A 24,627-nucleotide genomic window follows, 5' to 3' on the forward strand; every position below is an offset into this window, starting at 1 on the left:
CATTCATCTTCCTCCAAACACAGTTAGTGGAATCATAACCAAAAAGTTCAATTTTGGTCTCATCTGACCACAAAACCTTCTCCCATGACTCCTCTGTATCATCCAAATGGTCATTGGCAAATTTAAGAGGGGCCTTGATGTGTGTTGGTTTAAGCAAGGGAACCGTCCATGCCATGCATGATTTCAAACCATGACGTCTTGGTGTATTACCAACAGTCGCCTTGGAAACGGTGGTCCCAGCTCTTTTCAGGTCATTGACCAAGTCCTGTTGTTTTGTCCTTGGCTGATTCCTCACCTTTCCAAGGATCATTGAGACCTCACGAGGTAATATTTTGCATGGGGCTCCACTCCGATTGAGATTCACCATCATGTTTAGCTTCTTCCATTTTCTAATGATTGCTCCAACAGTGGACCTTTTTTCACCAAGCTGCTTGGCAATTTCTCCATTGCCCTTTCCAGCAGTGTGGAGTTGTACAATTTAGTCTCTGATGTCTTTGGACATCTCTTTGGTCTTGGCCACGTTACAGGTTTGAGTCCTACTGATTGTATGGGATGGACAGATGTCTTTATGCAGCTAACGACCTCACACAGGTGCATCTGATTCAGGATAATACATGGAGTGGAGGTGGACTTTTAAAGGGGGACGAACATGTCTTTCAGAGTCAGATTTCTAGCTGATACAGGCATTTAAATACAAATTTCCAGATGTATCACACAAATATATTGTTAAAAAAATCATACATTGTGATTTCTGGATCTTTCTTTTTAGATTATCTCCCTCACACTGCACATTCACCTACGATGAAAATGTCAGACCCTCCATGATTTCTAAAGGGGAGAACTTGCAATATAGCAGGTGTCAAAATACTTATTTTCTTCACTGTAAATGTAAATACTAACTTCATTGCATTTACCTTGCAGAGTTATTCAGAAGCAGATGTCCTTCATGCTTGGTCGCCATGGCATGTTCTTGGAGCTTAATGAGGATGTAGAAGACTATGAGGACCTGACAGAGATTATGTCCAATGTGCAACTCAACAGCAATTTCTTGTCTCTGGCCAGGGAGGTATGAAAATGAAGAGTAAAAGGGAGCAATAAGGAATTATGACATGCACAAGTGGACAGTGAATGTCAGAGTCAAGGTCTTCTAATCGTAATCATTTATTTTGAGTTATATGTTGCACCACTTGACATTATAAATACTTGACATTAATGCAGTAGAAATCCATGTACACTTCTGTATTTAAAGCATGACCTGGGTATAACCAACTAAGACACATGTAATTAGGACTAGGTGTTACTTCGGCAAAGAAACTATCACATATGTAAGAAAAACTATAAACACTAAATTATGTGTATACTGTATAGTGTTTCTCCTGCAGAGTTCTGTAAAATACATTTTTTTGCCATCTTTGTTCAAGGCTTTAATTCTTCATTGCATCATTTACATTAGTTTCGTAATATTGTAACGTCAGAGCATCATCTGGATCATTTTGCTTCACAGTTTATATAAACATTCTTTTGTATTCATCAATCATCATCTTATAATGCGCACAACCTCACTTCCACAGTTGGATATCATGGAACCCAAAGTACCAGATGACATCTACAAAACACACCTGGAAAATAATAGTAAGTCTTTGAAAGTGTCCATATGTGCACTTTTATTTGAAAACAGTTGTTGGCAGGGCTGAACGATTAAGAAAATTCAAATCAGCAGCAAATGCTGTAATTAAAAAAAAACGCTGACGTGACATGCGATCATAAGTGGTGGAAATAGTTGTGCACTGTAAAACCATATACCATATGGTTTGTAATTGTATGATTATCTTTGATTTCCCTCTCACCGGTACTGAGAGGTAATTTAATTAAGTTATCACTGTGACCGCGAAGGCGCCGGTGGTCGCAATGGGCTCGTTAGACAGGGTCACTGGCTCTTACATCCAGAGACCTGAGCGGCCATGAGTCCTCTGCAATTTATTGGTAAAGAGAAGCCCGCAAGCTGTAGAGGTCTGTTGATGTGTAGCTCTGTGGCCGGGGTCCTACTTGCGCCAAATTATTGCGTCAATCTGAGGTATGTTTGAAGTGTCAAACGCCATCCATCCTGCATCAGTCCTTCCTAATCCACACAAATTCAAGTATTGTAGTTCAGATTGAACTAAGGGTGAGTACTGTATGCAATTTAGATGACTTTGTCTTGCTTTTGACTTCTTTTTCTACTTATCTGACATCTTAAGTTACTATTGACTGTACATCGTGATTTTTATATGCTCCCTCTGTCCAGTGAATAATATTTTCCACTCAAAATTTTGAACATTTGGGCGGCACAGTGATTCAGCTGGAAAGCGTTGGCTTCACAGTTCTGAGGTCCCAGCTTCGATCCCGACTCCTCCTGTGTAGAATTTGCATGTTCTCCCCGTGCCTGCGTGGGTTTCCTCCGGGCACTCCGGTTTCCTCCCACATTCCAAAAACATGCAACATTAATTGGACATTCTAAATTGCCCTGAGGTGTAATTGTAAGTGTGGCTGTTTGTCTTGATGTGCCCTGCGATTGGCTGGCAACCAGTTCATGGTTTACCCTCCCCCTGCCCGTTGACAGCTGGGATAAGCTCCAACAGTCCTGCGGCCCTCGTTAGGATAACCAGTTAAGAAAATGGATGGATGGATTTGAATATCCATGTTTATTATTTCCTAAAAACGATACATTTAAATTAGTTTAACATTTGGACTGCTTTAATTCTCATCTTTCTGATGAAATGCATTACTCATGTTCTGTCTTCTGTCAACTTTGGCTTACCTTTCCAGCAATCTTACTTCTACTGGCAAAAGCAACACATCGTTTACTTGCCTTGACGTTAACGCAGTCAAAATTGTGATTATGATTATTTTTTTTTTTTTTTACAATTCAATGTTTGAATTTAGAACATTTATACTACAGTGAAGAAAATAAGCATTTGAACACCCTGCTATATTGAAAGTTCTCCCACTTGGAAATCATGGAGGAGTCTGAAATTTTCATCGTACGTGCATGTCCACGGTGAGAGCAATAATCTAAAAAGAAAAATCCAGAAATCGCAATGAATGATTTTATTTTAACGATTTGTGTGATACAGCTGCAAATAAGTATTTTGAAAACCTGTCTATCAGCTAGAATTCTGACCCTCAAAGACCTATTAGTCCACCTTTAAAAGTCCACCTCCACTCCATGTATTATCCTGAGTTAGATGCACCTGTGTTAGGTCGTTAGCTGCATAAAGACACCTGTCCACCCCATACAATCAGTAAGACTCAAACTTGTAATATGGCCAAGTCCAAAGACACCAGAGACAAAATTGTACAACTCCACGCAGCTACAAAAGGGCTACGGAGAAATTGCCAAGCAACTTGGTGAAAAAAGGTCCACCGTTGGCGCAATCATGATGATCGTCATCATCAATCATGAAAATGGAAGAAGCTAAATATGACTGTCAATCGGAGTGGGGCCACATGCAAGATATCACCTCGTGAGGTCTCAATGATCCTTAGAAAGGTGAGGAATCAGCCAAGGACGACACAACAGGACTTGGTCAATGACCTGAAAAGAGCTGGGACTACCGTTTCCTGGTGACTGTTGGTAATACACTAAGACATCATGGTTTGAAATCATGCATGGCACGGAAGGTTCCCCAGCTTAAACCAGCACACGTCAAGGCCCGTCTTAAGTATGCCAATGACCATTTGGATGATACAGAGGAGTCATGGGAGAATGTTTTGTGGTCAGATGAGACCAAAATTGAACTTTTTGGTCATAACTCCACTAATGGTGTTTGGAGGAGGATAAACAGGGTTCGCACGCGGCCCTAAAAACCCCTAAATTTTCGAAAAGGTGCATTTAGGGGCTCCTGAAAGTCCTTAAAAATCTGTGAAAACCGGTCAAGCCCCTAAAAAGGCCTTAAATTAAAAAAAAAAATCAAAGGGAGGACCTCTACCGCCCAAATTCTCCCCCCCAAAAAAAATAATAAAAAAAAAAAAATAGCGATCCGTCTGGCGTCCAAAACAGCCGGAAATTGTCAACAGAAGTCACCGTATTGACAACTAGTGGCCATCTTGTCGATATTCCATTGTTTGTTTCCGTGAGTAGCCATTTCACTTCGTCTTCGTTACGACGTAGCGTAGTTCTTTCACCGATACAACTTGTAACATGGGGAAGTGCATTTTTCAATATGCTTGGGTTGAAAGTAAGGAGTTGGGGAGCTGGGTTCGTCGAGATCCAAAAGATCGGCACATGTTTTACTGCCATCTGTGCAAGCAGAGTAACCAGCTTGAAAAGATGGGCGTCAAAGTGCTGGAGTCGCACCAAAAAAACAGGACACACGCTGATTTGGCAAAAACTCTCATCTTCCGTTGGTATGAATCTGTTTCTAAAATATCAAGATAGTGAAGCATCAACTTCAGGCAGTGGTACTGGGAGTGCATGCACACCTACAGTTGTCCAGTCATCGACTTCAACCAGCCGGAAGTCAGACTTTATGAATGTAGTTCAATACACGAAGACAGACTCGTTAAAAGCAGAGATCGTATGGACTTTAAAAGTGATCTGCAGCCTTTACAGTTACAAATCTTGTGAAAATAATTCGAAAGTGTTTGCAGTCATGTTCCCAGACAGTGACATTGCTAAAAACTACCACTGTGGGGAAAGGAAGACTTCGTACCTGGCTACATTTGGCATCGCTGCCCACTTTTCATCTCTACTGCTTCAAAGCCAAAAAACCCAGAATAGGGACTGACATATCTACGCTTATTGAGAAGGCTGACAGGCTGTGTGAGGAGGCAGAAGAAAAGAGGAATCTGAGCTTTATCACCGAGGCCAATGGACTCAGAGGCAGAGCAAAGGACAAGAGAGCCACTTTGGCACCTCTGCAGCAACAAATAGAGGAGGTACTGGGTAGGCACAAGGAGCCAGAATAGGGGTGCTGAGACAGACATCAGTAGAAGACATTTGTGTATATAGTTGCAATTGTAGTTAGAATGTTTTTCTGTCGACTGTTATGTGAAGACATTGACAAGGGTCATAACTGTGAGAACTACCACAAGGGGTGACAGGTGATAACTGTCACAGGTACTGAGGTACTGGAACATTTGATGAACCAAGAACGGTTGATGTCACCATTGGGTGCGTCTTGATTTCCCACGATGGCCCTAAATTTTTTCCGTGTCGGCCCTAAATTTTTCGTGTCAGCCCCTAAGAATGCCCTAAAAATCCCTTAAATATTTGGGTCAGACTGAGTATGAACCCTGAAATGATGAGTTCCATCCCAAGAACTCCATCCCTACTGTGAAGCATGGGGGTAGTAGCATCAGGCTTTGGGGGTGATTTTCTGCACATGGGACAGGACGACTGCACTGTATTAAGGAGAGGAGGACCGTGGCCATGTATTGTGAAAGTTTGGGGAACAACCTCTTTCCCTCAGTCAGAGCATTGAAGATGGGTTGTGGCTGGGTCTTTCAACATGACTGTGACCTGAAGCACACAGCCAGGAAAACCAAGGAGTGGCTCCTTAAGAAGCATATTAAGGTTCTAGCGTGGCCTCGCCAGTCTCCAGACCTAAACCCAATAGATAATCCTTGGAGGGAAACTACTTGTTTCTCAGCGACAACCCAGAAACCTTTCTTACCTAGAGAAGATCTGTGTGGAGGAGTGGGCCAAAATCCCTCCTGCGGTGTGTGCAAACCTGGTTAACAACTACAGGAAACGTTTGAGCTCTGGAATTGCAATCAAAGGCTACTGTACCAAATATTCACATTGGTTTTCTCAGGTGTTCAAAGACTTGTATGCAGCTGTATCACACAAATCGGTAAATAATCACATATTGTGATTACTGGATTTTTCTTTCGAGATTATCTCCCTCACAGTGGACATGCACCTACGATGAACCTTTCAGACCCCTCCATGATTTCTAAGTGGGAGAACTTGCAATATAGCCTTGTGTTCAAATACTTATTTTCTTCACTGTAAGTCATAAGATTTAAACCTAAAGTGAAAGATAATTTCTATGTATGTATCATGCTATCGAATTAGTCATTTCCCGTTTTTTGCGAACATGCTTGAAAATGACAAACTTCACTCAAAATTTTTATTAAATCACAATTGCAATACTGGTAAGGGAGGTGCATTTCAATTATATCCATCTATTCATTTTCCAAACCACTTATACCCACTTGGGTTGCTAAAAAGCTAGCAGCTCTAGCCTATCTCAGTTATCTTTGAGCAAGAAGGGTGCACCCCTAACTGGCACAAGTATGTGGAGAACATGCAAACTTCACACCGGCCAGATCAGCTTTGAACTAGGGTTGTGACGCAGATGTGCTAACCAGTCACCCACTGGGTTGCACTATCCAATTAATTATTTTCTCAAATTGTTCAGCCCTAGTGGTCAGGTATTGGGTTTGTGAAAATTGGCTTATTCATTTTACAAATCTAGCCAAGATACTGTACATGCTTCAAAGTGAATATGTTTATACACTTTATACAATGACTTTTTTGGGGAGGGTGATATGACTGCCAGTGTCAACTGAATGTTTCTTTTCTATGTTAAAGGGTTTGGAGGTAGTGGCTCCCAAGTGGACTCAGCCCGCATGAATCTGGCCTCTTCCTTTGTGAATGGCTTTGTTAATGCAGCATTTGGACAGGACAAGCTGTTAACAGATGATGGCAACAAATGGTTATACAAAAACAAGGACCATGGTACAGATTACAGAATATATATACTCTACGTATATATTAACATCGCTGTATTATTGATTAGTTTCGTGTGTGTAATTTGAAACTACTTAGGTATGTTGAGCGCTGCAGCCTCTCTCGGAATGATTTTGTTGTGGGATGTGGATGGCGGCCTCACCCAGATTGATAAATATCTTTACTCATCTGAGGACTACATAAAGGTCAATTTTACATTTTAACATTTTTTTGTTTAAAATCAAATGTTTTTATGTTGCACTTTTCATACATTAAAAGGCACCATTCAGTGCTTTACAGAAATTAAAAAATAAGAAGTACGCGATATCAGAACTACACCCACCACTCACATCCTGCTTTTAAATGCAAAAGACAACCACATGAACAGTCATTAAACATGCACATACACATGCACACAGCACATATTTATTAATCGTGTTTAGACATGGCAAGGCACTGATGATACTGTTGAAGAAAGAAACCATGTGGGTGCCGCAGCAAAGCCCACCATGACCCGGGGTGAATGGAAGGGAGCCATGGGAAAACTGCAGAATTACATCCTCCTGTGTAGCCAAACACGCCTAGCATATAGGCTCCCATAAGTAGACACTGGATTTAAACATAATGTTTAGACTGTAAGACAATAGGACAGAATAGCAAAAAACCTGAAGGACAATAAGAAATACAATGAAATGGGATAAAATAATAAAAGCAATGAATGTACAAATTAAGAAACTAAAATAGAAATCAGTTGAAAGCTAAACCAAATTGGTGAATCTTTAGGCCACTTTTAAAACCATAAAAGGACTCTATGGTCCTGATGCACTCTGTCAGGCTGTTTCAAAGGTGTAAGTCATAGTTCCTGAATGCAGCCTCTCCATGTTTTTTCTTTCCCTAGCCGTTGGGCCTACGATGTTTGATATGACCCTAATTAATTAAAAAAAAAAAGTTCCAGAAGGATTATCATCTCTAGCACCCCTGTATAGACCTTACCATGGAGGCTGAGGAGTGTGATTCCCCCAGTAGTTGGAATATACCCTCCGGTCTCCCTTCTTTAAAAAGTGGACCACCACCCCAGTCTGCCAATCCACACTTATTGTCGCTGATGTTGTTGCACAGGCGTGTCAACTAGAACAGCCCCACAACATCCAGAGCCTTTAGCAATCTCATCCACCCCCTTGCCACCAAGGAGCTTTTTAACCACTTTGGTGACGTCAGCCCAGAGATAGGCGAGCCCGCCTCAGAGACCCCGGACTCAGCTTCCACATGGAAGGGCATGTCATCGAAATTGAGGTCTTCGAAGTGTTCTTCTACCAACTCAACATTCCGAGTCAAGGTCAGCAGCGCCCCATTCCTACTCTACACAGTGTTGATTGTGCACTGCTTCCCCCTCCTGAAACGCCGAATGGTGGACCAGAATTTCCTTGCAGCCGTCTGAAAGTCTTTCTCCCTGGCTTTGCCAAATTCTTCCTACCCCCGAGTTTTTGCCTCAGCAACCACCAAAGCTCCATCACTTGGCCAAGTGGTACCCCACAGCTGCCTCTGGAGTCCCTCAGGCCAAAAAGGCTCGATAGGACTTTTCCTTCAGCTTGATGACATCCCTCACTGGTGGGTTCAGGCCATGACAGGCACAGACTACCGTATAGCCACAGGTCCAGTCAACCGGCTCTCCAAAAGAGGCGCGGAAGAGGGTCCACTCGGTATCAATCTTCCCCGCCTACCCTAAGACGTGGATAAAGTTTGCTGATGGTGGGAGTTGAAACTCCTTCTGACAGGGGATCCTGCCACACATTCTCAGCAGACCTTCATAATAGGCTTGGCCCTGCCAGGTAGGACAGGCATCGTCCTCCACCATTGAAGTTAAGTCACCACCAGGTTGTGATCAGTGGACAGTTCCGACCCTTTCTTCACCCGAGTGTCCAAGACATGCGGCCGCAAGTCCGATGACATGATCACAAAGTCAGTCATAGAACGGTGATTTAGTATGTCCTGGTGCCAAGTAACACCCTTTTGATTGAACATGGTATTTGTTAATGACAATCCATGGTGAGCACAGAATCAGCTTTATTGGCCAAATATGTAAACAACCCACAAGGAATTTGTCTTTGATAGTTAGAGCTTCCCTAAAATGAGGCATGTTGAGTACAACAGTTGACAGACAGTCAATCTACAGGGAATTTTTTTTGTGTGTGGGTAGGATGCGGAGTCTTCCAGCATTTTGAGCAGTTAGAATGTTCATGAGACTGATAGTTGAGTGCAATCACCATTGTGCAAAGGGTCTCAAGAATTCAAGGAGTTTACCAAGATGAAATTGATGCTATTGCAGTCACTCATGTTTGATTGAATTTGGCAAAGCCATGGAGAAAGACTTTCGGACGGCTGCAAGGAAATTCTGGTCCACCATTCGGCGTTACAGGAGGGGGAAGCAGTGCACTATCAACACTGTAGAGTGGGAATGGGACGCTGCTGACCTTGACTCGGAATGTTGAGTTGGTAGGCGAACACTTCGAAGACCTCAATTTCGATGACATGCCCTTCCATGAGTAAACAGAGTCCGGGGTCTCTGAGGCGGGTTCGCCTATCTCTGGGCTGAGGTCACCAAAGTGGTTAAAAAGCTCCTTGGCGGCAAGGGGATGGATGAGATTTCTAAAGGCTCTGGATGTTGTACAAGTGAGGTCAGAAATGCCCGCAGATATAAACTTGTGGGTGTGATTAGGGATGGAATCTCAAGACCTTTTAAATAATTTACTTGTTTAATATATTATAACTGTAAATTAAAAATAAAATAGAAAACAAAAACTTCAAACCCGGAAATGATAATTTCCAACTTCAACTGATTACAGTAGAACATGATATAAAGCGTTATTTAAAAATTTTTATCAATAAAAATTCTTAATCAGACAAATTTAATCCAAAGAAAAGTTACATGCAATGGCCTGTCAAGGAATGAACATGAACAGTCTATACCTGCAATGTTTTGAAAATGCTGAAAGTTTAGTTCAACATAATCAGCGTTAGTGGGAACAAACTAGCAATACATTGTAATTGCAGTCGGAGTTTATCTTTTTTTTTTTTTTTTTTTTTTTTTTGGGGGGTCAGCCACAATCCGGACTGTGATAGAGCTACACAGTTCCAATTCAATGACCGCTGTGTAGAACTGTCTCACCAGGTCTTGTAATTGTTGAATACATGATCTGACCAGAGCAGTGATTTCCAAGCTTTATGGAACCAAGTCACATACTACACAATTGGAAAAATCTCATGAGACACTACCGAACAAATATGTCACAAAAAGTAGATCTATTCATTGGTGTATGTTCTTACTGTCATCTTATAGAAGACAATTTATTCTGTAGATGAACAAAGATACATTATTTATTGTAAATATATATATCTTTATAAGATATAAATAGACTATGCCATATTGTGATCGAATTGGACTTTTTTTTTTTTTTTTTTTTTGTCAAACTCGTAGATTGGTGATCGGCCACAAAAATCCTGATCCTTTGAAACCTGTTTTAGAGGCAGGCCGATCCGATCTACTGTGAAGGAAACAAGTATTTGAACACAAGGCTGTATTTGCAAGTTCTCCCACTTAGAAATCCAGAAATCACAATGTAGGATTTTTGTTGTTGTTTGTCTGATACAGCTGCAAATAAGTATTTGAACACCCGAGAAAACCAATGTTAATATTTGGTACAGTCGGCTCTGTTTGAAATTACAGAGGTCAAACGTTTCTTGTAGTTGTTCACCAGGTTTGCTCACACTGCAGGAGAGATTTGGCCCACTCCTCCACACAGATCTTCTCTAGATCAGACAGGTTTCTGGGCTGTCGCTGAAAAACACAGAGTTTCAGCTCGCTCCAAATATTTTCTATTGGGTTTAAGTCTGGAAACTGGCTAGTCCACGGCAGAACCTTGATATGCTTCCTACAGAGCCACTCCTTGGTTTTCCTGGGTGTATGCTTCGGGTCATTGTCATGTTGAAATACCCTTCTTCAATGCTCTGACTGAGGCAAAGAGGTTGTTTCCCCAAAATTTCACAATACATGACCGTGGTCCTCCTCTCCTTAATACAGTGCAGTCGTCCTGTCCCGTGTGCAGAAAAACACCCCCATAGCATGATGCTACCACCCCCATGCTTCACAGTAGTGATCGTGTTCTAGGGATGGAACTCATCATTCGTCTTCCTCCAAACACGGTTAGTGGAATGATGACCAAAAAGTTCCGTTTTGGTCTCATCTGACCACAAAACCTTCTCCCATGACTCCTCTGTATCATCCAAATGGTCATTGGCAAATTTAAGAGGGGCCTTGATGTGTGTTGGTTTAAGCAAGGGAACCTTCCATGCCATGCATGATTTCAAACCATGACGTCTTGGTGTATTACCAACAGTCACCTTGGAAACGGTGGTCCCAGCTCTTTTCAGGTCATTGACCAAGTCCTGTTGTTTTGTCCTTGGCTGATTCCTCACCTTTCCAAGGATCATTGAGACCTCACGAGGTAATATCTTGCATGGGGCTCCACTCCGATAGAGATTGACCATCATGTTTAGCTTCTTCCATGTTCTAATGATGGCTCCAACAGTGAAAGTTTTTTCACCAAGCTGCTTGGCAATTTCTCTGTCGGTGTTTCCAGCCGTGTAGAGTTGTACAATTTTGTCTCTGGTGTCTTTGGACAGCTCTTTGGTCTTGGCCACGTTACAGGTTTGAGTCCTACTGATTGTATGGGATGGACAGGTATCTTTATGCAGCTAACGACCTCACACAAGTGCATCTGATTCAGGATAATACATGGAGTGGAGGTGGACTTTTAAAGGTGGACTAACAGGTCTTTGAGGATCAGAATTCCAGCTGATAAACAGGTGTTCAAATACTTATTTGCAGTTGTATGACACAAATAAATTGTTAAAAAAATACAGATCTTTCTTTTTAGATTATCTCTCTCACAGTAGACATGCACCTACGATGAAAATTTCAGACCCCTCCATGATTTCTAAGTGGGAGAACTTGCAATATACAGGGTTAGCACGCGGACCAAAAAGTCCCTAAAAACCCCTAAATTTTCGTAGGTGTATTTAGGGGCCCCTAGAAGTCCTTAAAAATCCGCGAAAACCTGTCGAGCCCATAAAAAGGCCTTAAATTAAAAAAAATCAAATGGAGGACCTTACCGCCAAAATTCTCCCTAAAAAACTTAATCTTTTATTTAAAAAAAAAAAAAAAAAACAGCGATCCGTCTGGCGTCCAAAACAGCCGAAAATTTTCAACGGAAGTCGACGTTTTCACAACTAGTCGCCATCTTGTCGTCGATATTCCATTGTTCGTTTCCGTGAGTAGGCATTTCACTTCGTCTTCGTTATGACGTAGTGTAGTTCTTTCATCGATCCAACTTGAATCATGGGGAAGTGCATTTTTCAAGATGCTTGGGTTGAAAATAAAGTTTGGGAGCTGGGTTCCTCGAGAGCCAAAAGATCGGCGCATGTTTTACTGCCATCTGTGCAAGCAGAGTTACCAGCTTGGAAAGATGGGCGTCAAAGCGCTGGAGTCGCACCGAAAAACAGGAGACACGATGATTTGGCGAAGACTCTCTCATCTTCCGTTTGTATGAATCTGTTTCTAGAATATCAAGATAGTGAAGCATCAACTTCAGGCTGGGGTACTGGCAGTGCATGCGCACCTACAGTTGTCCAATCATCGACTTCAACCAGCCAGAAGTCAGGCTTTATGAACGTAGTTCAATACACGAAGACGGACTCGTTAAAGGCAGAGATCGTGTGGACTTTAAAAGTGATCTGCAGCCATTACAGTTACAAATCTTGTGAAATAATTCGAAAGTGTTTGCGGTCATGTTTCCAGACAGTGACATTGTTAAAAACTACCACTGTAGGGAAAGGAAGACTTCGTACCTGGTTACATTTGGCATCGCTGCCCACTTATCATCTCTACTGAGCCAGAAAGTGAAGGCTGAATCATAGTATGTCCTCCTCTTTGATGAGTCTCTTAATCATGAGATGCTAGAGAAGCAGCTGGACATTCATGTGCGATTGTGGGTCCGCACTTGCTACCTTACCTCTGAATTCCTGGGCCATTCAGCAGCAACTGATATTCAGGAGCGTCTGGACCCTATCGTGTGTGACTTCGGTCACCCAAAGCTGCTCCAGGTCTCGATGGATGGCCCCAGTGTTAATTGGAAGGTGTACAAATCATTTCAAGAACAAATAGAAAAGATGACCACCCGCCGTATGCTGGAGACTTGAAGCTGGGGTCTACACATCCTCCATCATGCATTTCGAATCGGTTTCGAGGCAGCTGGATGGGGGGTGGAAGATTTTCTGTCCAGCCTCTACAACTTGTTTCGCGATGCACCTGCCAGGCGCGAGGACTTTAAACAAGTTACTTATTGCGAGGCAGCAAGGACGAAGAAGGTGCCCAACCAACACCTCCTTCACTGTTGTTCAGAAAGCAGCACAGGACCCAGTCTTTGTTACCAAGCTTCACTTCTTTCTCATATGCTCCAGGCTGGTGGAACCATTCCTAAAATTGTACCAGACTGAAAAGACTATACTTCCCTTCATCGCAAAGGACATGGGCACCCTCATCAAAACTCTGATAGAAAAGTTCATCAAGCCTGAAGTCCTTAAAGAAAAGGCAGCCTCCCTCACCAGCCTTATCAAGAATAATGTGGGTGACAAGTCACAGTGGGTGGATTTATCGAAAGTAGGCATAGGCTTTGCTGCTGAGAAACTGCTTCTGAAATCTGGCATTGCAACCGACCGTGTAAAGCAGGAATTTAGAATGAGCTGCACAACTTTCCAGGTAAACATGATCGAAAAGTTGCTGGAGAAGGCCCCCATCATATCCAGTTTAGTCCACCTACTAAGCTGGATGGAACCTCGGCAGATTGCCATGAAAGATGAGAACAACAACAAAAAACTCCCAAAAACCTTAAACATCATGGTGGATCACAGAAGGGTGGAGGAAACCAATTGCAACAGGATTCTGTTCCAGTATTCCAGACTGAGTGAAAAGAATCAAGAAGATGAGATTAGGGTCGCTTTCTCTGACTTCAACATCTCTAAGGACAGGCTGAACACGCTCTTCCACTCTACTCTGCATCAGCAGGAAAGCCAGTAGTTCCAGGAGCTATGGGGCGTCATAAAGCAGCTGCTGCTCCTGTCCCATGGACAGGGATTTGTGGAAAGAGGCTTCTCCACAAACAAGGTCACCGAGGACAACCTAAGTAAGGAGTCACTGATTGCTTGGAGGCAAATAGTTGAGGTGGTCCAGCAATGGGGAGGGCCTGACATGGTGCCTATCACAAGGGAGCTGTTGGTCACTGCATCTTCTGCCAGAAGTGTAGAGGAGGAAAAGGAGGAGGATGAATCAAAACGGGCAGAGAAGAGGAAGGCAGCTAAGGCAGAGATAGACAGCCTCATAGCCAAAAAAGACAGAATAGAGACTGACATATCTACGTTTATTGAGAAGGCTGACAGGCTGTGTGAGGAGGCAGAAGAAAAGTGGAATCTGAGGTTTATCACCGAGGCCAATGCACTCAGAGGCAGAGCAAAGGACAAGAAAGCCACTTTGGCACCTCTGCAGCAACAAACAGAAGAGGCACTGGGTAGGCTCAAGGACCTAGAGTAGGGGTGCTGAGACAGACATCAGTAGAAGATATTTGTGTATATAGTTACAATTGTAGTTAGAATCTTTTTTTCTGTAGACTGTTATGTGAAGTAATTATGTGAAGATATTGACAATGGTCATATCAATGAGAAGTACCACAAGGGGCGACAGGTGATTACTGTCACAGGTACTGAGGTACTGGAACCTTTGATAAAGCAAGTACAGCTGATGGCACCATTGGGTGATTCTTTTTTCCTTACTCTTAATTTCCCGCGAAGACCCTAAATTTTTCATGTCAGCCCCTAAGAATGCCCCTAAAAAGCCCTTATATTTTTTGGGTCAGACTTAGTATGAACCCTGATATACCAGGGTGTTCAAATACTTATTTTCTTCACTATAATGCTAATTTATTTGCTGACATGAGGCTGATTTCTAATCTCAAAGATGGGATCGGGACACCCCTAGTTATGAATATTTAGTATGCAGACAATATAATGTATTTTCTGTTGTAGTGATCGCGGCACATTAGGTCCCCTTTCTTCAATCTTCTTCACCTCTTGTCATCTTTTTTTGCAGTCTGGTGCTCTCCTTGCCTGTGGTATCGTAAATTCAGGTGTGAGAAATGAATGTGACCCTGCCCTCGCCCTCCTCTCAGACTATGTCCTGCACAATAGTAATACCATGAGGATAGGCGCCATTTTTGGGTAATTATGACAAAAACGTTTTGTAACGCTGAACTTTTGTGTGTATATACATTGTGACCTATAGTTAAGGCCACTTTCTTGTGGTGTTGTGTTGAATCACTTTTTGGATGTAAACATTTATTATGGGCTATATACCGTAATTATCTGCCATTGTCTCTTACAGATTGGGTCTAGCGTATGCTGGCTCCAATCGAGAAGATGTACTGTCTTTGCTTCTTCCAGTCATGGGAGACTCAAAATCCAGCATGGAGGTATGTTTTATGATTGCTTTGTTATTTTTTTCACATGCTTAAATCTGCAGAATGTTTATACAATTCATCTGGATTAACTTTCCATCCAGGTGGTTGGTGTGACGGCACTGGCATGTGGTATGATCGCTGTGGGATCATGTAATGGTGACGTGACCTCCACCATTGTGCAGACCATCATGGAGAAGAACGAACAGGAACTGAAAGACACATATGCTCGCTGGCTCCCTCTTGGCTTAGGACTCAACCACTTGGGTAACAATGAATAGCCACTGTTTTTAAAATTACATTCCATGATACCTGGTAATATTTGGGGGGAAAGATGGGAAAACTTAATGTATTTAGTTGAACAAAAGTGCCAGAAAGATAAGTGTGTCCGTGTCATAATATTTATTAGACTTTAAACAGATTTTTATCAGCCTGATCAGAATCGACTGACAATTGGAATTTTTTTTTTGATTGACCGCTTGGTTTTATTTTCATAATTCGTTGATCCAATCAATGACGTTACAGTCAGTATTTGTTGTGCGCGATCACGCACCATCGCGCTCGCAAATCTGCACAGTCGACCACGAAAAATCACACACGTAAAATTTGTTACGAGTAGAAAAAAAAGATATTGAAAAACGTCGCTTATTTTGTGTAGTCTTGACATTAATTTACGTGTTTATTTCCTAAACATTGTTAACTAAACAAGCCTGGTCCTAAACGATCAGTATTCACCCGGAAACAGGAAATGCAAGTTACCCTTACTGAGCATATCCGGAAGTGATGCCAAAAGCACATGTTCAGAGTTTCTGCACGTACTGTGAGCGCATTTACATTGAAAGTCATGAACATAATAAGCCATGTCAAAGGAAATTCAGTTTCACCAGGGCTGCGCGATGCGTCGATTGCGAGGCAGTTTTGTTTGATCGTGTGACGGCGTGCCTCCCCAAAGAAAGACATTAAACTATCATCCACTTCGTCGCTTGATTCAGTTGTGGCCAATATGTTGAGTACACACACATAAAGGGGCATTCTAGCAAGCCACCCTCCTATTTACGGCAGTCGCGTCGTCCACCCCCTGCCCCGGTAACTATAAGTATGAGTTTGGGATTTACTTTGACTTGATCTAAGTTCTAACGGTCATTTTCCACCTGGTACGTGTTATCTTCAAGTACAAAACTTTTCCCGTCTACATGCTTTAGGAAGATATAGATCATCTTCTGCCATCTTTCATCAATGGATTGACAATAGATACCACCGTGAATTATGTTAGATTATAACAATCCATCACGATTGCCGACAGGAATGTTTGATACAATGTATCGCTAGCTTGTTGCTACTAACGCCGATTATGTTGAACTAAACTTTCAGCATTTTTCAAAAATTGCCGACCGTTCGTGTTTATTCCTTGACAGGCCAGTGCATTTAACTTTTCTTCAGATAAGGTTAGTCAGATCAAGAATTTTTATTGATGAAAAATTTTAAATACCGTTTTATATCATGTTCTACTAATATCAGATGAAATTGGAAATTATCATTACTGAGTTTGAAATTTTCGTTTTCTATTTTACTCATGTATTTGTTTATTTTTTTTAATTTACAGTAATTTTATATTAATCCATTAGGTTATTTTAAGGTCTTGAGATTCCATCCCAATCCACACCCGCAACTTTATCTGCGAGCATGACTGACTATACCCCTGTACAGTTTTCAAATGTGAGTGACTGACGTCATTGATTGTCTCTGAGAAAGACATTCACTCCACATCGGCGTCGTGCACAGTATATCAAAATACGAAAGCTAGCTGTTTTCCAGACTACAAGTCGCTCCGGTGTACAAGTCGCAACACCCATAAAATCCTTAAAAACGAAGATATAAACATATAGAAGTCGCACTGGAGTATAAGTCGAATTTTGGGGGAAATTTATTTGATAAAATCCAACACCAAGAACAGACATGTCATTTAAAATTTAAGTGACGAACAATTTAAAATAAAAATAGAATAGAGGCAACAACAGGCTAAACGGTATGCTTACGTTACATGACACAACTGGGAATGTGCCTGGTATGTTAACATAATATTAGGAGTTATTCCAATAACTATAGCATAAATAACATACAAAGAAGTTTACTAAAACCATTTGTGTCACTCCAAATCTCCGGTAACTAAAATCGAATGGAATTTTCATCCTCGGAGTCACTTCTAAACAAGTCCGCCAACTCCATAAGTAGATGCTTCCTCTTCGACGCCGCTTATGTCAGACTCATCATCAGTGGCAGTTACAACTAGCCTATTCCAGCCTTTCTGAATCCTGACAGGATGGTTTTTGTGTCACGGAAGCCCAGACTTTGTCGAGCCAGCCATTGATTTCCCGGAAAGTTGCATGGCTGATTCACCCAGAAGCTGTGCTCTCCAGCCGTCATCAGATACACGGGCCTCCAGCGGCCTCTTATGGTTGTCAGTGTGAAAATAACAGATAGACTTAAAAGATGGATGGATGTAATAATGTGTTAATAATTTCACATGCAAGTTGCTCTGGAGAATAAGTCGCACCCCCGACCAAACTATGAAAAAAATAAAATGCGACGTATCGTCCAGAAAATAGGGTAGTAATATTTATATAGTGTTTTCTGTCTCTATATTGTACTGTTGAAAATATCTGACTGCCAATGTAGTTAATAAAGAAAAGAAACCTGCGCAATAAGAAAGACTAAAGGGCTGAGACAAGACGACACATAATGCGTGGATACGTCAGAGTTTCTTTTCCTTTCCGCTTGTCCCGTTAGTGGTCACCACAGCGAGTCATCTCCTGCATCTTCCTTTCGAACACAAACAGTCCTCGTGTCTTCACTCACAACATCCATCAACCTCCTTTTGGCTTTCTGTCAGTCTTTTGTCTGGCAGCTCCATCCTCATCACCCTTCTACCAATAGACTCACTGTCTCCAAACCATCGAAGTCTGTTGTCTCCAAAACACTTATTTTTGGCTGTTTCTGATGAGGTTATTTCTGATTTGATATAACCGGGTCACTCCTAGAGAGAATCTCAATATCTTAATTTCCATCACCTCCAGCTCTGCTTCTTGTCTCTTCGGTGCCACAGTCTAATCTGTGCATCATAGCCATCCACAGCATTGTTTTAGAAACTTTGCCCTTCATCCTAGGAGAGACTCTTCTGTCACATAGCACGCCTGATGCCTTCCACCAGAAATGGTGGAAGAGCTGATCCCTGTTGCAGTCAGACCTCCACCTTAAAGTCTTCTATCACACCTACGGCACGCTTGACCACAGTTCTACTTCCCTTATACATGTCCTGAAGTATTCTAACATACAGTGCTGTGAAAAAGTATTTGACACCTCCTTATTACTGTTTTTTTGGAAATCTATCACACACAGATTCTTTGCTCCATCTTCTGATTGGATCAGTGACTGTTTTTTTTTTTTTTCTGGATCTGCCCCAAAAACCCTGATCGTGTAAAGCCCAATATATATGCACCTGACTCTCAACCTTTCTACCCCTATTACTTTTATTTTCAAATTATCAGCAAAAATACAATTGTTTAGAATTAAGATTATAGTAATTTCCCTCAACCTCCATTTTTCTGATACAAATAGGGTACGGACTCGCCATCTAAATCCCTATTTGTTTTTTGTTTTGACTGTAACAAATGACTTGTGAATCAGAATTGAATTGTTAGTTCTTGTACTCTTCCAAAATAACAGTACAACAAAGAAAAAATTCAATTTGGTGGTTTGGAAATTATCTTTTCAACTGGACTATAGTGTCACATTTTGCCTACTGCTTCTCACTTAAAAAACATTTTTTTTTTATTATTTAAAATGGCTTACTTTAAGCAGGATCCTTCACCAAATGAAGGGTTGTTTTGTGCCTTTTATTAGGTATTTTGTCTTACTCTTCATGGGCAAGCTGTTCCAGTTGTCTCAAGTTCGAAGGGTGCCTTCTCCGGATAGTATGTTTCAGATTCTTCCACAAATATTCAATAGGATTTAGATCAGTGCTCATAGAAGGCCTCTTCAAGATTAGTCTTTTTTTTTTTTTTTTTCTTTTGGGCCTTAGGCCTTCTGTGTGTTTTGGGTCATTATCCTGTCACAACACTTGAGACTAACAAATTTCTCTAAAATTCCTTGATAGTCTTGAAATTTCATTGTAGTCTGCACAGAGTCAAGAGATCCTCTATCAAATAGGGCAAAACAGCCTCAAGACAAAATAGAGCCGCCTCCATGTTTCACAGTAGGGACTCCTGTCAAAACACTTGAGACTAACAAATTTCTCTCTAAAATCCCTTCATAGTCTTGAAATTTCATTTTAGTCTGCACAGAGTCTAGAGATCCTCTATCAAATAGGGCAAAACAGCCTCAAGACAAAATAGAGCCGCCTCCATATTTCACAGTAGGGACAGTATTCTTTTCTTTGTATGCATCAATTTTGTGTCTGTAAACATGGAGATAATGTGCTTCACCAAAAAGTTCATAGTTTCTCATCTTTCCATAGGAAATACAGTAGCTTTGTGGCTTATCAGTCTGTAGTCTTGGCTAGGAGGGACATCAATCTTTAGCAATGATCTACTTCCTGTATATTGGTTTGTGTGGCACGATAGAGCGGCTCTCTTAGACACTCGACTGTTACCGAATCATGCTGACGCTCTCACAAGCTAACGCACATTGCAAAAGTACAACTTTTCCGTTTGTATTTTTTACAAGTTTATTCATCTTTCTTTTTCATGGTCCCCAAGAGTTTTAAATTAATTATGTGCGTGGGTTTTCTCTTGGCTGTCAAATGTTTGTCTCCTCGTCTGACCCCGATGATGCCGTTTGTTTATCACATCCTTTTCTTCGCATAGTTGCCCAACAATTAAAGGTAAAGTTAACATGAAATTTTTTTTTCATTTACTTTTTTTTTTTTTTTTTGGTGGTGGCGCTCGGGGTGCATGGAACAGATTATGCTATTTACATATGAAATGCGCTTCTACTACGAAAATTCAGTTTACAAAACGACTCCCGGAACAGATTCATTTCGTAAGTAGAGGTACAACTGTATTTTTGTAAAAATTGTGAGGTTCATTAGCAGAGGGATACCAACAATTTTTCCCATGTAGAACTATAATTATAATTTTAATGTAATGGTGGATGTAATAGCAAAGCTTGCTTTCATTGTCCTAACGATGGTCATTATGGCCAATTCGGTACAAGTGCATGGGAGCAGATAACAAAGCTAAATGTACCCCTCTATCTTACGTCACCCATATCCAATCTGTTTGCTCACATTCTGTGTGTCAGTATTCCACCGCTTGGTGAATTGAGGTTCACAATGTTTGTTTGTTGCAAATGAAGTGTATGCAGTCATTTTCAGTGAGTGGGTGCCATGCTGTGAGAAGCGGTGGGGAACAGGCGCCGCTATGGCCACTCAGAGCGCACTCTCAGAGAGACCAATGGTCCCCTGGGGAGGATCAAGGTGGTGGAGCAAAGTCCCATGCCTGCTAGTGTGCGACATAGTGTCGTGTTCCTCTTCCTGAGTTCAATTGCTCCTATTCATGCGTATTGAACTGGCAGTGACGACTATCGCTGGCGACAATGAATGCAAGCTTTGCCATTTAATCCTATAAAGTTGCATAAAAAGAAGTATTGTTGTAAAACATCTATACTTATAGACTATTTGAATGTGCGTTCCATGGCTACAAATAAAATCCACCATCAAACTTGTGACTGAACCAGGCATTGAAGGACACTTCATCTATCGAGCATGGACAGTAATATGGACCAGTCAGACTCCATCTGTTTTTTCCATATTTAAGTTAAGGAAGATAATCCAATCAGAGTAAAACTCAATTACATGGCCCATAATTATGAGAAACCCCACCATATCAAATCCTAGGTGGGAAAGACCGCCTTAGAAGAGCTTGAAAAATGAAATTTTTGCCAATTCTGTCAAAAAGTAAAATACAAACCAGATCGAAGGACATTGATTGCCAAAATTAAATAGAAAAAAAAAACATGATTAAGGCGACCTTTAAATTATTTTCTTTCATGTCTTATTTACACTTATTTTCCATTATAGGTAAAGGAGAGGCCATTGAGACCACTCTGGCAGCTCTCCAAGTTGTTCCTGAACCTTTCCGCAGCTTTGCCAACACGCTAGTCGATATCTGTGCTTATGCAGGTCAGTTTGCAACTACGAGTAATTGTAGCTGTTCGCACAAGCAGATACCTATATTTTGTCAAGCAAATCATCTCTTATGGCATCACCTGTTGCAGGTTCTGGCAATGTCCTCAAGGTGCAGCAGCTTCTCCACATCTGCAGTGAGCACTATGAGGCCAAGGAGAAGGAAAAAGAGGAAGACAAGGACAAGAAAGATAAAAAGGACAAAGACAAGAAGGACACAGCTGACATGGGGTCACACCAGGTATATTATTCATGTTTTCATTTTTGCTTACTAATATTTCTATTTGTTGTAATCACTTTCTTTCTTCATAGGGGGTAGCTGTTCTTGGTATAGCCCTCATTGCTATGGGGGAAGAGATTGGTTCTGAAATGGCACTACGGACGTTTGGACATCTGGTGAGTAGTGATAATCACTTTTGGCTTCCACTGTTCTGTCTTGTGCTCACCAATATTGAGGTACAAAAAAGTGCAAATGTGAAGTCAAAATAAGCCAGCACTAAGGAAGTCTCTTTTGTATATCTAAAGTTTAGATTAGACAGTTGCCACCTGAAAAGAATTGGCTGAAGAGTTTAACGAGGCACACAAATAACTATGCAGGAAATTTAAAAGCCCAGGGCATAAATGGCTATTGGATTGGAAAGTTGAGGTACCCGGGTGGCCCGAGCGAAGCCACTAGGCACTCAGCCTAGGGAAAGTTCCAAGGACAGGCAAACCTCTCTCACATGGGGAACATGTAGTTGTTGTTAGCTTAGCCTCTGAGGCCATTGAATGTGTTAAAACATATTCATGTTATACATAAACACTTGGGTAAAGAGAGGAGTGGCGCTGTCACCTAATAACCACATGGTGGTAACTCAGCTCAGATTGCGGGTAGAAGCCGCACCAACCTGGCAGGATAAACATATTGTGAGGGTCCGCTGAGAACATGTGGCAGGATCCCCTGTCAGAAGGAGTTTTAACTCCCACCTCTATCAGAATTTCATCCACGTCTCATTCAAGGCGGGGAAAAGAGTTCTGGCTGTAAGGTTGTTTGTGCCTGTCATGACTGCAATCCCCAAACACATTGGTCCAAACCAATGGTGAGGGATGCTTTCAAGTTTCAGAAGGAGTCCTATCAAGCCTTTTTGCCTTCTGGGACTCCTGAGGCCTCTTTTGGTTACTGCCTGGCTAAGCGAAATGCAGCTTTAGTGGTCGCTGAAGCAAAAATTCTGCTATGGGAGGAGTAAGCCAATGGATTTCCAGACCACTGTGAGGATATTCTGATCCAGCATCTCAGGAGGAGAAAGCACTGCACCATCAATACTCTGTATAGTGGGATGGGGCACTGTTGAGCTTGACTCGGACGTTGTTAGTCGGTGGGGAGACTATTATGAAGACCTCCTCAATTGTATCGACATGCCTTTCCATGAGGAAGGAGATTCTGGGTTCTCTGACTTCTGTCTTGTCATTGTGAAGTGGCTGGGATGAGAATCAGTACCTCCAAATCTGAGACCATGGTCCTCAGTCATAAAATCATGGCGTGCCCTCTCCAGGTCGGGGATGAGTTCCTGCTCCAAGTGTAGGAGTTAAAGTATCTTAGTCTTGTTTATGAGTGAGGGAAGAATGGAACAGGAGATCCAACAGGCGAATCGGTGAACCGTCTGCAATGATGCAGACTTTGTATCAGTCCGTTGTGGTGAAGAAAGGAGCTAAGCCCTAAAGCAAAGCTCTCGATTTACTGGTCGATCTATGTTCCTACCCTTACCTACAGTGAAGAAACCAAGTATTTGAACACTCTGCTGTATTGCAAGTTCTCCCACTTAGAAATCATGGAGGGCTCTGGAATTTTCATCGTAGGTGTCCATTGTGAGAGATAATCTAAAAAGAAAAATCCAGAAATCACAATGTTTTTTTTTTTATTTTTTAAGCAATTTGTGTGATTCAGCTGCAAATACATATTTGAACACCTATCAGCTAAAATTCTGACCCTCAAAGTCCTGCTAATCAGCCTTTAAAAGTCCATCTCCACTCCATGTATTATCCTGAATCAGATGCACCTGTGTGAGGTCGTTGGCTGCATAAAGACACCTGTACACCCCATACAATCAGCAAGACTCAAACTTGTAACATGGCCAAGACCAAAGAGCTGTCCAAAGACACTAGAGAAAAATTGTACAACTCTACACGGCTGGAAAGGGGTACGGAGAAATTACCAAGCAGCTTGATGAAAAAAGGTCCACTGTTGGAGCAATCATTACAAAATGGAAGAAGCTAAACATGACTGTCCATCTCTATCGGAGTGGAGCCCCTTGCAAGATATCACCTCGTGGGGTCTCAATGATCTTTAGAAAGGTGAGGAAACAGCCCAGGACTACACGACAGGAATTGGTCAATGACCTAAAAAGAGCTGGGGCCACCGTTTCCAAGGGGACTGGTGATAATGCACTAAGACGTCATGGTTTGAAATCATGCATGGTATGGAAGGTTTCCCCTGCTTAAACCAGGACACGTCAAGAGCCGTCTTAAGTTTGCCAATGACCATTTGGATGATACAGAGGATTCATGGGAGAAGGTTTTGTGGTCAGATGAGACCAAAATTGAACTTTTTGGTAATAATTACACTCACCATTTTTGGAGGAAGACGAATGATGAGTTCCATCCCAAGAACACCATCCCTACTGTGAAGAATAGGGGTGATAGCATCATGCTTTGGGGTGTTAATTCTGCACATGGGACAGGATGACTGTGGCCATGTATTGTGAGATTTTTTGTGAACAACCTTTTTCCCCTCATTCAGACCATTGAAGATGGGTCGTGGCTGGGTCTTTCAACATGACAATGACCTGAAGCACACAACCCAGAAAATGAAGGAGTGACTCTGTCAGAAGCATATCAAGGTTCTGGTGTGGCCTCGCTAGTCTCCAGACTTACACCCAATAGAAAATCTTTGAAGGAAGCTGAAACTCTGTGTTTCTCAGCGACACCCCAGAAACATGTCTGATCTAGAGAACATCTATGTGGAGGAGTGAGTCAAAATCCCTCCTGCAATTTGTGAAACCTGGTGAACAACTACAGGAAACATTTGACCTCTGTAATTGCAAACAAAGGCTACTGTACCAAATTAACATTGGTTTTCTCAGGTGTTCAAATATTTCTTTGCAGCTGTATCACACATCATACATTGTGATTTC

General features: G+C 41.8%; 1 protein-coding gene across 1 annotated transcript in view; it reads left to right on the forward strand.

Annotated features, from left to right (window-relative positions):
* psmd2 (proteasome 26S subunit ubiquitin receptor, non-ATPase 2) overlaps positions 1–24,627 on the forward strand; it is a 41,362-nt gene that overhangs the window by 12,211 nt on the left and 4,524 nt on the right. Inside the window, exons 7-16 of the mRNA XM_061828292.1 lie at positions 922–1,066; positions 1,572–1,632; positions 6,578–6,724; positions 6,815–6,921; positions 14,913–15,040; positions 15,204–15,291; positions 15,381–15,543; positions 21,353–21,454; positions 21,550–21,698; positions 21,770–21,853. Coding sequence (XP_061684276.1) covers positions 922–1,066; positions 1,572–1,632; positions 6,578–6,724; positions 6,815–6,921; positions 14,913–15,040; positions 15,204–15,291; positions 15,381–15,543; positions 21,353–21,454; positions 21,550–21,698; positions 21,770–21,853 — 1,174 coding nt within the window. The remainder of the gene's footprint in view (positions 1–921; positions 1,067–1,571; positions 1,633–6,577; positions 6,725–6,814; positions 6,922–14,912; positions 15,041–15,203; positions 15,292–15,380; positions 15,544–21,352; positions 21,455–21,549; positions 21,699–21,769; positions 21,854–24,627) is intronic.

Source organism: Syngnathoides biaculeatus, chromosome 8, assembly GCF_019802595.1.
Source record: "Syngnathoides biaculeatus isolate LvHL_M chromosome 8, ASM1980259v1, whole genome shotgun sequence".
NCBI classification, from domain to species: domain Eukaryota; kingdom Metazoa; phylum Chordata; class Actinopteri; order Syngnathiformes; family Syngnathidae; genus Syngnathoides; species Syngnathoides biaculeatus.